General features: G+C 42.2%; 1 protein-coding gene across 1 annotated transcript in view; it reads right to left on the bottom strand.

Annotated features, from left to right (window-relative positions):
- Window positions 1-13,988: 13,988 nt before the first annotated feature.
- The window catches only part of glra4a (glycine receptor, alpha 4a), a 32,137-nt gene continuing 30,367 nt past the window's right edge, over window positions 13,989-15,758 (bottom strand). Inside the window, exon 9 of the mRNA XM_076148861.1 lies at window positions 13,989-14,909. Coding sequence (XP_076004976.1) covers window positions 14,619-14,909 — 291 coding nt within the window. The 3' untranslated portion in view covers window positions 13,989-14,618. The remainder of the gene's footprint in view (window positions 14,910-15,758) is intronic.

Consider the following 15,758-nt stretch of genomic DNA (forward strand, 5'->3'; position numbering starts at 1 on the left):
CAATCACATTAAAGCGCGACTGCAGCGGACCAATGGTGTTTCGCCCGCGTGTCGTGTTGTAAACAAGGGAGTGCCTTGGTTCTTCCCCCAGTCAGGTGAGCAGTTAACAATGATGGGTGAGATACAGTCAGGTGACGTCATGGATACAATGTCCTATCTATCTTTACTCTTTACTATCTTGACTCACGGCGTAAAGTTGCGATTCGCCATACAATCGTGAAAAAAAAAACACTTGCCGATGCCGGTGACGTTCCCGGCTCCCGCGTGCGCAAAACTGGTGCCGGGTTTAATATACGAAATAGGAAAGAAAAAAAGGAAAGAGCTAAGGAACAGATGATGGGTGACCATTTGTATCTTAATGTCTAATCAATTAATTATTAGTGTTTTACCTAAAAGTCAGTCAGTTGTCTGCCCTGTGAAAAGTTAAAATGACTCTTGTGATGATGACCCATCTATTCTGTGGAATTCTATCTGATCTTTTCACGGTAGACCTGTGTCTAACTTGGTAAATTGGTGCAGGGTTTATATCGTCATTTTCACCGGCAAGCGTGCCCGCAACGGACGTTCCCGGCGCCCGCGCGCGTAAAACTGGTGCTGGGTTTAATATCGTTTAATATCGGCGCCTGACCCACTGGTGATTTCAGACGTTGGTCCCGGTGGCCGGAAATAATCCAAAAGCAAAAACGTGTTGTCCGTGATTTTCACCGGCAACGGACGTTCCCGGCGCCCGCGCGCGCAAAACTGGTGCCGGGTTTAATATCGTCCCTCCTGTAGCAAGGGGGTGCCGGCGCGCAAAACCAAAAATCGCATCAAATCGCAGTATCTCTGGACCATTACTGTATATAATCTGTTATATCTTTAGGGCAAACCTTGAATTGCTTAGAATCTAATACCTTAACGTCTAATGAGCCTGCACACTATCCTCTGTAGTCAAGAGCCGATAGTCTCTAAATGGTAAACAGAAAGCCTTGGCAGAGGTACAGGATTAGCTGTATTCACTTTCCAATATAAACTCAAAATGAAAGGAACTGTCCTTATTTACCCCAGCGTATCCCGAGGAGAGTGGCTAATCAAAATTGCCACACATCCTTTCAGCAATAGCGTAGAACACTATGTACACATCACCTTTATTAGCTCCATATCCTAGACTCTAATTTGTCGGGTCCAGACGTTTAATGAATTTCAGATTTGCAGCTTAATTCAGCTGTAAAATGACACCCAGCCATTTAAACCATTCATCTTGGATGCTTTGCCTTGTGAATATTTATTTCCCAATTAAATCTTGTTATTTGAGAGTGTGGGCGTATTTGAGCTGATAGACAATGATCTAATTTTCCTCCTGCTGACAATCACAGCCCGGTTTGTTGCTGTGCTCTGTATCGACTGGCAAGACAAATGAGGCAGGAGGCATTTATGAGATGGCAGAAAACCAGGATATGACAAGTATCCTCATCCCTACTGTTGGCTTCTATGTAAAAAAGGGAGCATAATGAACACAAAACATGACCTTTCTGCAAAATGTCAAGGGTCTGCATTTTAACCCTAAACATTTTCAGAAGCTTCACCGAGGACTGAGCCCGATACAAACAATTTGTCACTTGCTATACTTCATATCCGTGCCAGTGTGCAAAGGCGTGGAGGCTCTAAATGTCAGATTTCAATTTGATTCGACCCCCCCTCCCCTGATGGATGGACCAATCCAACGGCCTCAAATTCATAGTTTCTTCATTGTAAAAATGAATCCCCTCCCACAATCGTGATGGGGCCTCTTGTGTCTTTTTGTGGCGGATACATAAAAGAGCAGCGTGCCCGTATCTGTGTAGCAGTTAATAGAGATTGTTGACAGATGGGTGGCCCCTGCTTGCTGTCTCGATCATGGCTCCCTGGGGGCTTTGACACCAATCCGTCACGCTTCTTTCTTCACCACTGTCACATAATTGAAGCGACTGTCATGGCTGACTTATGCTGGCAACTTTGTTATGAAGTGGATGGGAGAAAATGACAGGGAACGCTATGTTATGGTGCGCCATCTTGTATTGATCTGTAGGGACGGGCAGGTGGCGGTGCTATCAAATCCCATCTACCTGCATCCATGGAACTGCTAACGATATATCGCTCACCTACTCTCAATGGTAAATCATTGATGTCTTGTAATTAGCTGCCATTGTTGTCAGAGTAGAAGGTGGCTCCACGTGTTGATGTCGCTGCTGTAATTAGGTCCTAGTTGAGCTGAATGTTGCTTTCTGTAATAACCTTTACAGACCAAATCACTGCAGGCTCAAGTGGTGATGAAAAACAAGCAAGGAAACGGCTTCTTGAAAATATTTAGCCCCAATTTAAATCAGTTTTGGAAGCATTTTGCAAACTGGATTCCTGACAGGGCATCTGAGTTTACGTAGCAGCCATTACTGTAAATAATTCATTTCAGTTTTGAATGTTTGTTATGCTTATTTGAGACAGTTTGATCCTCCAAGTCTCCAGAGGCTCGGCCAGAAGAATTTCTTAGTGAAGTTGTAGTGATTTATTTTAAGAGATTTAATGTGCGTTTCCCGAGATGTTCACAGCTGGGAAACCTGTAGTGTTACCAGACATTTCTCAACGCTTTATGAGATGGATTACTGGACTCACAGAATGGGGCTACAAAGTGTTGCATCAACAAGAAACCACATTATTCCAGCAGATTGAGACGTTCATGCCAATGCAGATTAGGAACATATTTTAAGCAGCTCATTAGAGAATAATTTGTTTTCTCTCGTCAGTGGAATTCTGTCTGAGTAATGAATTAATTGACATTATAAACAGCAAGATAATTAATTTGTTTTCTGATGTTGGAATTGTTGTCGCGCTGCTTTCTGCAGCTCCCCTGCAGATGTTTAGGTGCTGTACAGGCAGCGAGTCATTTTTATCAATAAACCCTCATAAATTATTCACCATTCAACATTATTCACTGCCTCCTAGATAGGCCTAATAGAGAGGGGCAACCATATCCCTCTTGTTTGTTCTTTTCGAATACATTTGCTATTCTGGCATTGTGGTATTACACAACAGCACCTCCAATATATTCCCTCACATACATTCTATTGTCTCTGTCACTAAAATCCAGTCTGCTGCTCTACAAATATCATTCATATTCATAGAACTTCCAATATATTCTCTGATCATGTCTAAAATTACGATTTGACTCCATTGCCAATGTGAAAATGACGTTCAGTAATGGTTTCCGTGTGATTGCATTTAAAATATTGTTAGGAATGATCTTTTTGGACAGTCTGCCTCGCCAGAGAGACTTACAGAGTCTTAGCAAGGGGAACTTCAGTGTGTTTTTAGAGAATCAATGTTAATAGGATAATCAATAGATGATTCAGTTTCTTTGTCTTTAAAAACTCAGGGAGTACACAAAGACTGACCTTCGCTCGGGCTGCTATAACAAAAGCACTGTGTGCCTGCCATGACTAATCCTGCCACTGAGGAGACTTGACAATCCACGTTCGCTGCGATAATTAGATACAACAGAGCATTGTGGCTAAAGCCGGTAAACAAAGTGCATTGCAAAATCAATAATGGGGAAAGAGAGGCAGTACATTTCTGATGAGATCAATGATTTGTTCAGATCAGTATGCAGGGCATTTACTCAAGGATGTTTTGATGCTGTCTGCTTGGTGACTGTTACAGTCTTGTTCTCCGGATTTTGTCACGTCCATTATATTTCAGTAAAAGCAGATGAATAAGGAGATACAGCTTTGCCCTTTTTTGCTGTTTCTCACTAAAATACGACTCCAATGAACTCATTTATCCGACCGAACCACATCATTCCCTAGTTATTTTGTCTAGCATTGAATACTTTGCTATTGATCGTTGTATTGATTGAGTATATTGATTAAAATTGAATGCTTCTGCAAATTGAAAATGCTGCAGTGGGACATAATCACTTCATTTACGCCCCATGTAGTAAACTTTGCTGTTTATTGGGACGGGTTGCAGTTTATTGGTAGTCAACGTATTCACAAACTACACAAATTAGAATTGACATACAGCAATCACGACAAAGGCTGTTTTTCCAGACTGTTAAAGGAATGTTGCTGAGAGCAGGTTTCCATCAATGCCACTCATCGTGTTTTACCTCACCGGTTTTGCTGTGTAAGTTCCAGATTGGGTGTTTTCTTGCTTATGGTGCCAATACCTACCCGCAGGATGAAGTCAACCTCCTTACTAGTTCAGACACGTCATTCATGGTTCATATGTTGCATCTGTGTCAGGAATGGAGGTGTGACCTTTTCATGTAGAGATAAAGTGTGACGCTGGGATTTGCCCCTCGGAGCTTCCATCAGAGAAATCAAGCATGTGCTGAGCGGTTTGCTGCCGCAGAAGCTCCCACGTGTTTATTGAGGACATGAAGCTTTAGATCTGATCTGAATCTGTATGTTCTCCCTGATGGTGAACGAGTCCATTTCATCTTCTAGAAGCTGTATTTTCTGTTGAATTCTTCATTAGAGGTTGAGAAAAGAATTCATCTGCTGCTTTCAACGGGACTCTCGCCTCTGAATTAGTTAAAGAAATGATTGCGTATAGGAGTTCAATGTCTCTGAGGTTAGACGCAAACCTGCAAATTGATTTCTCTGGGTGGTTTTGCAGCCTGGAGCACATTTTTGATTCTATTTGCTCTGAGAGGCAAACAAATAATGTCACGAGTAACACTCCATTTCTTTATCATCACATGAAATGTATTGTTTTATGGCTCTATTTGGTGATGGAAATCAACAATGGCCTCAGGGGAGCAGGATGTTATGGCACCTGCTCGTATAGAACTCAGAGGGGCCAAAGAAAAGCTTTAAGTCATCATAGATTGTATATATTCTCTGTTAGATTAGTGACATTATCTCCCCCCTGACTGAAAACTTCATAGATCAATATACAATATGATGATAAATGAGAAAATATAGTTTTGTGCTGGATTTGTAGTCAGACAAGACATCACGGGCAGCGGTGTTGCAGGATACGTTTATGAACAGCATTGCCATGGTAACCAGGCAAGATCGCATCACTGTGCATTCAGGAGATCTCGTGATTACAATTCCACGTCTGCATGCTCCAAACGTCCCCTCGGTGTTTACACACCTGTGAAATCTCTCTCAGGCTAAAATGGAGGTTTCAGGTCATTACCCCCGTTACACTTGACTAGTAACCTTTGTGACGCTCGGATTAAACAGCAAAGGCCTAATTGGATTCAAATGAGATTTTAACCCTTTCGAGTTATCGTCTCTCTGCCGGAAAATGCCCCAAAAACCTGTAATGCTTTATATTCAAATGAGGAATAGGGAAGGTCAGACCGAGCCAATTAAGAGCTTTTTAATGATTTGAGACCCAGATTAAAGGTTGTGAGCGCAATTATGATCAACAGTGTCGTTTGGTGTTTTCAGGCTGTGTTTTTTAGTTTCCACTCCCTCCTCTTTTTAAACCTTTCGAAAACCATTTGCCTCCTTCCTCTGCGAACCAGAGAAGTAACCAAAAAGATGTTGTATGTATTTTTAGATGTTTCTTTGTTTTTCTTGACCTCTACAAGATGATATTTTCATGACAGATTAGGTGAAAAGTATCTCAGCTAAACTCCCAGCAGGGTTAAAGTTTGACAGATGGTGCTTGGTGGGAACATTTTGCATATCAGTTATACATTTATTTCTGTATATCGTAAACAATGTCAGGCTGCGGACAAAGTTGACAAAGCGTTTGTGCAGCAGTTTTTGGGTTTGGTTTATGGCCTCGTGAGGTGTGTGTAGTGGGGGGTGACCGCACGTGACAGAACATTGCTCAGCAGGAAGCGGACAGTAAATAAAGTGCTGTGCAAGTGGTGTCGTTCACATATCGGGTTTGTCAAGCTCCCGCAGAGATGCAGGAGTAGTGATGAGGCCGGGAGTTTTAGAGAGGATAGAGAGAGAGAGAGAGAGAGAGGGGAAGGTGAGGAATAACTACAACTACGACTCGCAGATGCTCATCCCGTTGCATCTTCTTCCCTCCAGCACAAGCACACACACACACGGGCACACACAGGCACACACGGGCACACACACACACACACACACACACACACACACACACACACACACACACACACACACACACCGTCACATCTCCATAGACCAATTGCCTCCCCTACAAACCCATCTCCACCTAACAGAATTATTAGCTCAAGCTTCTCAGCATGTCCTTTGTTTCCAAGGCAACAAGACTTACTGGATGTGTTGAATTTGCTCTAGTCTAGACTATCAACTATCAACTTTTACTTTAAAAAAACTACACAAATACAGTATACTGTATGTGAACGTGTTGATTAGAGACAGGAGCATTGTTACAGCTTTTAAGGGCCGATTGCTCTGCTGGGTCTACGATCACAGGCAGCACCTTCTAAAGCAGCATCACCAGTCACACTGAGCATGTTCAATCACCCTGGGTGTTGCCCGTTATTAAAAGGCTTAAGGGTTGAAGCCAGATTACTTCACCCACTGATGTGACTCTGATGCATTGACAACATGCCACATCACAGAGGCTTAACAAACACCAACCCTTTATTGCACAAAATAATGGATTGTCCTTGCGTAGCCTGAACAGACACACCTAGAAAGTTAATAAACTATATCACGTTCGGCATCACAGCTCATTCATTTACCAAATTGCTTCCTCCAGTTCACTGTGAACTGTACAGTTGTCAGAGCCGGTACGTTCTATGCTCAATAGTGTCTTAGTGGAGGCTGGTGGGGCTCAATTGGACCCCCATGCTCCGTCTCCAGGGAGGCTGGATGCAGTATTGTTCCAACAGTCCTCTGAAAACCTGCCTTGCTCATTATTTGACTGAACAATAGCTCCAGTTCTTCCTTAATGTTCATATTTCCAGAAGGCATTTTGTTTTCCCCCTCATTCCAAGCTCACTCGCAGCTCATTGTGGTTTGGCAGATTACTGTATATTTCCTGTTTACAAAACCCATAATCTTCTTTTGATTGTCCCGATTATCACTTTGGTCCGGACCGTGATAGAAATGTGTGAGCTGAACCAAAAGAAAAAAAGCTGTGAAAGTAGTGAAAGCCCTCTGAGAGATGAGCCTAAAAATTGTTGTTCATCTTTAAAAAGGAGTGTGTTTTGTTTGGGTGCACTGCTCTTCCACCTCGTCATGTTATTATGAGCTGCACCAGCTGGACAATGTGAAACTGAAGTGGAGCCATAGAAATGAGATTATCCAGCAGAAGGAATTCTCCGTTTCAGGGCTGTTGATACATGTTGAGTGTGTACACAGTGGGCCAGGGAATAGCTGGATCTGTCTGTTGTAATCACCTGAAATTTGGGGCACATGCAGGCACTTCCTGTTCCTTGGATCCAGACACACACACGCAAAACAAGGTTCCTGGGTGCACCAGTCCCAGTAAGCATGATGGTGGAGCCAATTTGAATTTATGTTCAATATAAAGTTTGTGTGTTTATGAAATAATGCGTTCACTTGTAGTTCTCTCATTGGCCAGTAGGTGGTACGTGGAGCAGGGGGAATAGTGCACCTAATGCCTGTAATCAGATGACAGGTGTTGATTACCGGAAGTGGCACGCGCGTGAGTTGTTTGGAATCAAATTGTTTGCCTCCGAGTTATTCAACAAACATGCTACACAAAGACGACGCGTCAACAAGGTAAGCAAATGAATGACAACGAAACTATATGCATGTATGTACACACTGATTTAGAGTCAAAGAACATGACTGACGCGGTCCCAGTCGTACTTTTGACCTGCGTGTAACTCCCAGAGACGAAGATGGAGAGGCTAACCTTAAGAAACACCAGCAGCATTCATTAATATGCGCTCTTTAGCATTCACCACGATAGGTGATATTTAACAAAGGGACTTTTCTTTGCCCCTTTTTAATTAGCAGCACTGAAGAAATGACCTTTATATATTGTCACTGCCGGTGTCACCAAGTTACTACGGCCCTAAGAAACCTGCGTGTCAATGACTGTTTCAAATTGTTTATTTTTTTTGACAATGAGTAGCTCAATATGTGATTTTGAGGATTTTCTACAGGTTTACAGTACGCGTTTCGTACCTGATTTTGCTTTTGTTTTGTACTTGACAATGCTTCCAAGTTCAACTAATTCCAATTCACGTGCTTTTGTATTATGTTTGTATTTTTTTTAAGGATTTCAATGGTATTTTCTGACTTTGGCTGCAGCTCAAATGTGGTTCCTCAGTTGGACTCATTATTTGTTTGTATTTATATACAACTGCTCATACATGTATGTGTCTGATAACAAATGGCTGTTGTATTGTCATATAAATCACAATTCCAATATCTATAATTATTTAGCACAAATATTGCACAATTTAGAAACCAAATGTGGCAAAATATTGGAATCATGGCAGGAATTAAGCTCTTTGTCCAAGAAATGTAGCGATAACTCAAACTGTGCACGCAAATATAATGCAATGTCATTCTTCTCATCAGTGACTAAACTAATAACCAATATGATTTACGTGAAGACCTTGTGTCCTGAATATACCTAACATAATCAAAAGACAAACAAATACTTTGAACTAAAAGGAGAAGAGACGCACAGTTTTGACTGACATGTAGTTTCTATTTGATATTTTTGCTTATTGTTGTGCGTACTTGATGATTTCTGCTCTTTAATTCTCCACAGTTTGACCCTAAAGGACAGTGATAAATGAGCACAGCAGGCTCAGGCTTTGTTGGTGGCATAAGTGTGTAAACTGTGTTTACTTCCAGAGGTTTGCTCTCAGCTACGTGCCTTCTGGATCGGTTTGATAGGTTTGTCCAGATTTGGAAATGGTCAAGCCTGAGTTGTGAATAGAATTCTATACACTATAATCTGTATGCAGCCCAGCCGTGTTGTATATGGAGTATAAAAGAGAGCAAAGAAAAGCAGACACCATTAATATAACTCTGTGAGGCGATCTTATCTGTAGAGTTAAAAATATCAAGTTTGAATTGTGGGTTGGAGAGTTTCTCTGCGGCTTCTAAAGATTCAGATGCAGAGGCTGAGCTCAAGTGAACTCACAGAGGGCCGGGGTGTTTGTGAATCGAAGAATAGTTCAGAGAGTTATATCAGACAGGCATGTTGGCTCCTCACAGATACGTCTATACGGTACCAGACTCAAGATGGATGCATGTCTTTCTGATGATGAAGTATGTTTTGGAGTATGGGCATTGTTATAATGATTAAAAATTCAATGTTGAAGAAATGACCAATCTGAGTCAAAGACCAGGATGAATGAGGCTCAGAGGGACGGTTCACTCCTGCAGACTGTTGTTATAGAACAGAGACAGAACACACAGCATCCGTCTCGCTCTGTTTTTAACTTTTCTCTTTGGCCAGAGGGCATAGAGTGATTTAAACTTGACACAGTGTATGTATGTGTGTGTGTTTGTTTGTTTGTGTGTGAGAGACCTGACACACTCACAGCATGTACAGATAAATGCATGGTCTCGCCTTGCCTTTCCCAGCCAACCTACAGCACTGAATCAGTGTCTGAGCAGCGGCGGAGGAAGGCTGCGAACCGTCACCCTCCCCTGCTCCCCTGGGCATTGACTGCAGTGTGTGTGTGTGTGTGTGTCTGTGATGGACGGGAGAGGAAAGAAGGTAGAGAAAATCCCTTGGTTATTTAAATGGCAGCAGCAGACCAGTGGAGGCCTAAAAAACAGGATGGAAGTCAGCAAGGCGACAAGCAATGGACAACACGCACGCACGCACGCACGCACGCACGCACGCACGCACGCACGCACGCACGCACGCACGCACGCACGCACGCACGCACGCACGCACGCACGCACGCACGCACGCACGCACGCACGCACGCACACACAAGCACACGCACACACAGCAATGTATCTGCTCTCAGGTTCTTGGTTACTTACCTGCAGGCCTTTTCATTGTGCTCAGTCTGGACAGAGAGTGAGGATGAGGTGAACCAGTAACAATAATACAGTCGTGCTCTCTGCAGGTCCGGCTCAGGTCAGTGTGGTTTCGGCCTCTGGATATTTGTTATTGCTCTCTCACCTTCCTTGTACAGCTTTATCGCGGCATTCATCTTGTTCCACTGTGAGAGAAGGGCTGCTTACTGACTTGTGAATGTGTTGAAGGTGCAGTGCAGGTGCGTCACGCATTTGCTTATGAGGCTTCCACTCTAAATGGTTCTATAAATACATCCTCTCAGCAGCGTGTAGATAAACAGAGAAGGAGCGATGGAACCACAACACATTCCACGGCATTATCTTGTATGAAGAATTGCTGTCATATTTAATTCAATCTTCCAACTAAGCTCTAAGACATCGTATAGAGAGATGGAGTTTTAAAGAGAGCGTCGACAGCATTCAGCCTGGTGCCTATTCTCTATACGGACAGATCTGGAAAGGTACTAATTCCATGTTTCTCCGTGTTTGCACACAAAGAAACTGTGGCACGCGCACACGTCTGTAACCGTTATCCACATAAAGACGGGGCTGAAGGCTTCCAGCTGCAGGGCTCCTCTCACATGTTGGCTTCACAGAAACGGTGACGCACAGCAGCGGATTAGTGCAAATGATTCCACATGGGATTTTCTGGATAAGCGTACAGGACGGAAGAGTTTTCCAGACCTGCTGGAGATGTTGGTTTCTCTTCCTCACCGTGTGCATGAGACCGTGGCATTCTTGAGTTTATTTTTCAACAATCAATAATACTTCTCGTGCATCATCACATTGGTCTTCTTCAACCTTTAATCTCTTCCTCCTGCTCAGTTTTTCCTCCAGATACTTGGCCCACTTTCCATATTGTCCTTTTCATTTTGTTACCAGTATTGAAATCTTTACCATCTTTAATGTGCAAAAAACAAATGCATTGATCAACCTCTATTTCTTTGCACACTGAGTGAAAACAGGCTGTTTGAGGCACATGTTTGGGACATGTGTTGGTCGCACTGGATTTGGATCAACCCTTTGCAACTTTGAAAAGGTTCCACACATACTTTGTACTTTGTACTGATAAATATAGTGGAAAGTGAAAATGTCTTCCAACTCTGGAATGGATGCAGCAGAATTATTTAAACCTCTCCGACAAGTGACAAAGGAACAGGAGAAAAGAGTTTTGCTGGTAGACTTCTTTCTCAAGCGACTGCGTTGTGCTTAGGGAATCCCGTTCCAAACGTTGTTTCTTCATTACCTCGGGTCACGAGCCATTACAGAGCTTTTAAGACAACCTGAGCCAGCGACTCTCTTAGATATTCTGGGATGACACAGCGGCGTGCCCAGCTCTCCCAAATAGGTTACCGCCTGTGGTATTCAAAACCCCAAGGCTACCTTTGCCAGTGAACATAAACAGCCTTTGCTATCTCAAGTTCAAACTCTACTTTTAAAATTCTGCAGCGAGCTATATTTTATTTAACAAGTATATGATATATTTGAAAACCACACCGGAACAAGATTTATTGCTTTTGCTCGCACATTATGGAAGTAGATTATTTACCACAGGACAGAGAGGCTTTAGATTAAACTGGAATCTTAAGTGGCCACTGAGAAAAATGTACATTTACAATGCAAGGATATCCGTCTCTACACACTGGGCGACATGCACAGAGTTTGCATCCCTCACCCTATGTGAACGCAGTTTCTATTTTTCAAGGTGACACATGTAGTGTTGCCTCATTAATATATCACCGGTGAGAGGAACTTTCTTGGCTTCCATAACTCCGGTGACATTTCCTGGAGAGCAGGAATGATATCTGGCACTATGCAAATGTGTCGGGATTCATATAAACTTAGGTTTTCTTATGAAAAGGTGTTGTAGTTCAACCAAATCATGACTGTTACAGTTCAGGTAAAGATCAGGCTATTATAGTTTGTATATTAGGAATAGTTTTAGTGAAATTTTCAGTAGATGAAATCATTACTTTCTTGATAGAATGCTGCTCTGAAATCCAGCAAATGAGCATTATTTTGCATGTTCCTGTGCTATTTTTGTTTCTTTGTGCGTGAAATGGTAATAAGCGCATGCTCAAAGGGTCACAGCAATATCGATTCCTGTTCCTGGGCTGCTCTCTCAGGCAAAGCTCAGGCATCAGTTTTAGCTCTGACACCGTTGACATTCAGCTCAAGTGAGGAGGACGGCGAGCATGTTGATTATCCCCATGGGAGACAGCACAGCCATGACTGGGACATGATGACCAGCAGCTAAATGCTAAACTCCTCTCCTCACTGGCTTATTCGCTCATTTACAATAGAAGCAGATAACATAAACATATACGTCTCATTCATCAGCATAGAATAGTCCCCGAGGATGAACCTGACGGCCTATGTGCAACTCTGCTACAGAGGTTTTGAAAGCATGCGTGGGGGAAACATGAATATTTAACGTTCTGATGTGGATCCAGAAGATTAGTCTAAAGATCTGACAGTGTGGTAGGTATGATGTTCTTTTTCATAATGAAGATGGATTTAGTCAGATACAGTAGGAGATGTGGTTTTCACAGTGCATTTTTTTAAGTCATTGCACTCTTGGGGGTTTGTGCATAATGAAAGTTAATGCACAGATTCGGTTGGCTGCATCGTTTTCCCCATGGTCTTCCGATTAATATAGGTTGGGAGGCGACAAGCTCTTTTCTGGAGGAGGTAGTGGAGCTCAAACAGAGCAGTGCGCCCAGAAATGATAGTCCTATTTTCTGTGTGTCAGTCAGCTTTAGGAAATCTTCTTATGCTGAGACAAATTCTCCCATTATTATATAACAAAGTAATGCCATCAAGTAGTTGTTGAAGAAAATCATTCCTATTTGAATTCTGGAGCATTTTTGTGTCGTAGTGGCCTTGAAGGAGAGATATTTTACCCACACATTCATCCATATTGGATGGTAATTGTCTTTTTATTTAGTATTTATGTTTGAATAAACAAGGTGTCCTTCATTCAGTCATTCTTGCTGAAATTATCCATAAATGGACGGCCCTTATATATATATATATATATATATATATATATATATATATATATATATATATATATATATATATATATATATAAATAAATAAATCTAGAATAAAATGTCACAAATGTGGTGTATGTGGGGCAAAGTAACATTGTTTGGTTTAGGATTTATTTACTTAAGAGATGAGACCATATTGAAAAATCTTTTTGACATTTGCCCTCATTCTTTTTCACAACTCTACTAAAACTATCAGGGATAAATACGTCATATCAGGCATATGTCAAACAATATCCAGTTCTGTAACATCCTCGATTGCAAAACACCAACTGTGGCTTAAAGGCACTGGATAGGTTTTTGAAATACATTGCAATCGAATAAAAGTGAAACGCACACTCCCTCACACACACCTCATTACCTGGGGAACCATAGGGTACAGGCGAGTTGATTAGGATTGCCGACAAAAGACAGTCGGCTCCAGATGCCTCTTTCAATTCATTGTCATTAGCAGTGGAATGCCAGGCTCCTTTCAAACTCATTAGTTGATAAAACAACCCTCTGATTTCCCATTAAAAAACCCATTCGTCCTCCCTCGCTGACGATGGCCCCTCCACGATTCCACACCTTCAAGGCTACTCCTCAGATTGGCAAAGAAATAACAGCCTCAGTGCTTTTCCTTCAGCAAATTTGTCATGTCTTCTCAGGCGGATGATGTTCGAGTACTGTTTCACGATTAACAATTACAGCTGTTGTTAAAAAAAAAAAAAGAAATAGGCGTATTAGCCTTGTGCTGATGTGAGCTGATTACTCATTTTGCATCTGCTACTTTTACACAACAATTTGATAGGTACTCTCGGTTTAAGGCTTCTCTCTTCTGTCCCTTCTGGGATTTGGAGCTGATGGGGGCTATTAAAGGACAGAAGGGTAATTGTGTGTGATGTAGGTCGTCTCTTTCCTTTCTTATGGTATGGTATCTGTAATATTTCCGTCTTCCATTAACCACAGATTTAGATAAAGAGGAGCAAAGCATTTGTGATTTCCTGGCAGAATAACAATTTATTTAAATTTAGACAAAAAGAAATACATATTTGTGCTTTGTGCAGTTAGTGAACAGCTTTATATACACTTTTTACACTGTTATATATATAATCTGTTGTTATAAGTAGCTAAATTCAATTATCACCATCTCTTGAATACCCATAAATATCAAAGACCCTTTCCTGCCCCACACCACACACATTTGTTTAGTAATTTAAAGATGTAAAAAATCCATAGTCTTTTGCATTTTCAAAAACATTCATTCCCGGGTGCGTAGTGTCAAAATTCAAGTCAGTATCTCATCCAGTCAGGATCAACATCGACTTCATCTGAACTCTGCTTCTACCATCGTGTACTCGCTCACAAGTACGAGCAAGTTTTTGTCTCCGGACAAATCAAACCAACACAGATACAAGAGGGCAATCACATACAGCAACAACACCAGCCTGAACCCACACACTTGAAACTCTTGTCTTTTGGCCTGCTCTTCATCTGTGATCCTGAAGACACACCTGAGCACAAAGTTTGTAGCGATACTTTTACCTCTGACACACTTCCTCATTGTAACATAGTCCTGACAGGCAGTTTTGGTTCAGAGAAAAAAACTAAAATGTAGCAACTGGGATAGGCAGAGTGTGTTTTACAAATTTGCATGGATGTCCTCATGTCGCAGCACTTTATAGGTGATCCAGTAGAAAATGTTGAATATTAGGAAGCTCAAGGGGAAAACGGCTCTGGAAATGGTGTCAATGCGTTTGGCCCGGTCGACGAAGCGCTTATGAATCAACTCCCCGTCCAACGGGGTGACTGGAGGCGGAGGTGTGAAGACGGTCGCCCCTTCCACAGCTGTTGCATCCTTGGTCTGCAGGCAGTGGCCCAGTCCGTAACCCCGGAAGTAAAACCCACGGCTTTCCCTTATCAGATCGTCCTCCTGCGGAATCGAGCACAAAAGACATAAGTGGCCTCTAGCCGTCAAGAACAATTAGCTTACCGCTTTTCACGTTGCCTCCTCAGTGACTGATTCCTAAATGTGCTTAGGATGTAGCAGCAGAGCAAGACATCCGCAATGGATACGCTCTTCACCATAAAATGGAGCTTCTTAAAAGAAGATTATTTTTGAGAGATGGTTTAAAATGGGTAATAAAATGTCCTCGTTTAAGGACACACTCATTTTTCAATGTAGCCAGATGATAGATTTCTCAAAGTGCCTAATAGTGAAAAGAAATTAGTGATTTCAAACTTCCTCCTCAAAAAAACACCTTGCACTCCACAATATAGTTTGATGAATGGCAGGGTACTTTCTTTTTTTTTTTCATACAGTGAATGACACAATGTTCCCTCCCTCTGAAGAGAATATTAATAGACATGCAGCTTAACTCTGACAGCCGTCTGACACCTTAAAAGATTCTCTTCAGCAGGGGGAGAGCTAAGATGTGCGATCTGAGCGGGATGATTAGTAGTCGTTGTGAAATTCCCTGAAAGCTCTGATCCCTGCGCCTGTCTCTAACTGACCCTGGCACTTCTTTGGTGCTCTGCCAAACATTCCAACTCCGCGGTTGACAAAGCTTCTCCAAAGGTCCGGCACAACAAATATATCTCAAATCCATCTCCGCTGTCTGTTGCTAATTATGAAAACTTCCTTCACCAGCCCCCGCATGCTGTTCACTTGCCACACTTGTGGCGCTTGGACCGGTTGGGAGCTGGCAGGGCGATTAGCAGTTGCAGCTCTTGCAGCACAGCATAATTATCCCCTCTACTCCTTTCAAAGCAGTACAGTACT

This window comes from Genypterus blacodes, unplaced genomic scaffold, assembly GCF_046128005.1.
Source record: "Genypterus blacodes isolate CSIRO-AG114 ecotype Tasmania unplaced genomic scaffold, CSIRO-AGI_Gbla_v1 ptg000044l_1, whole genome shotgun sequence".
Classification (NCBI taxonomy): Eukaryota; Metazoa; Chordata; class Actinopteri; order Ophidiiformes; family Ophidiidae; genus Genypterus; species Genypterus blacodes.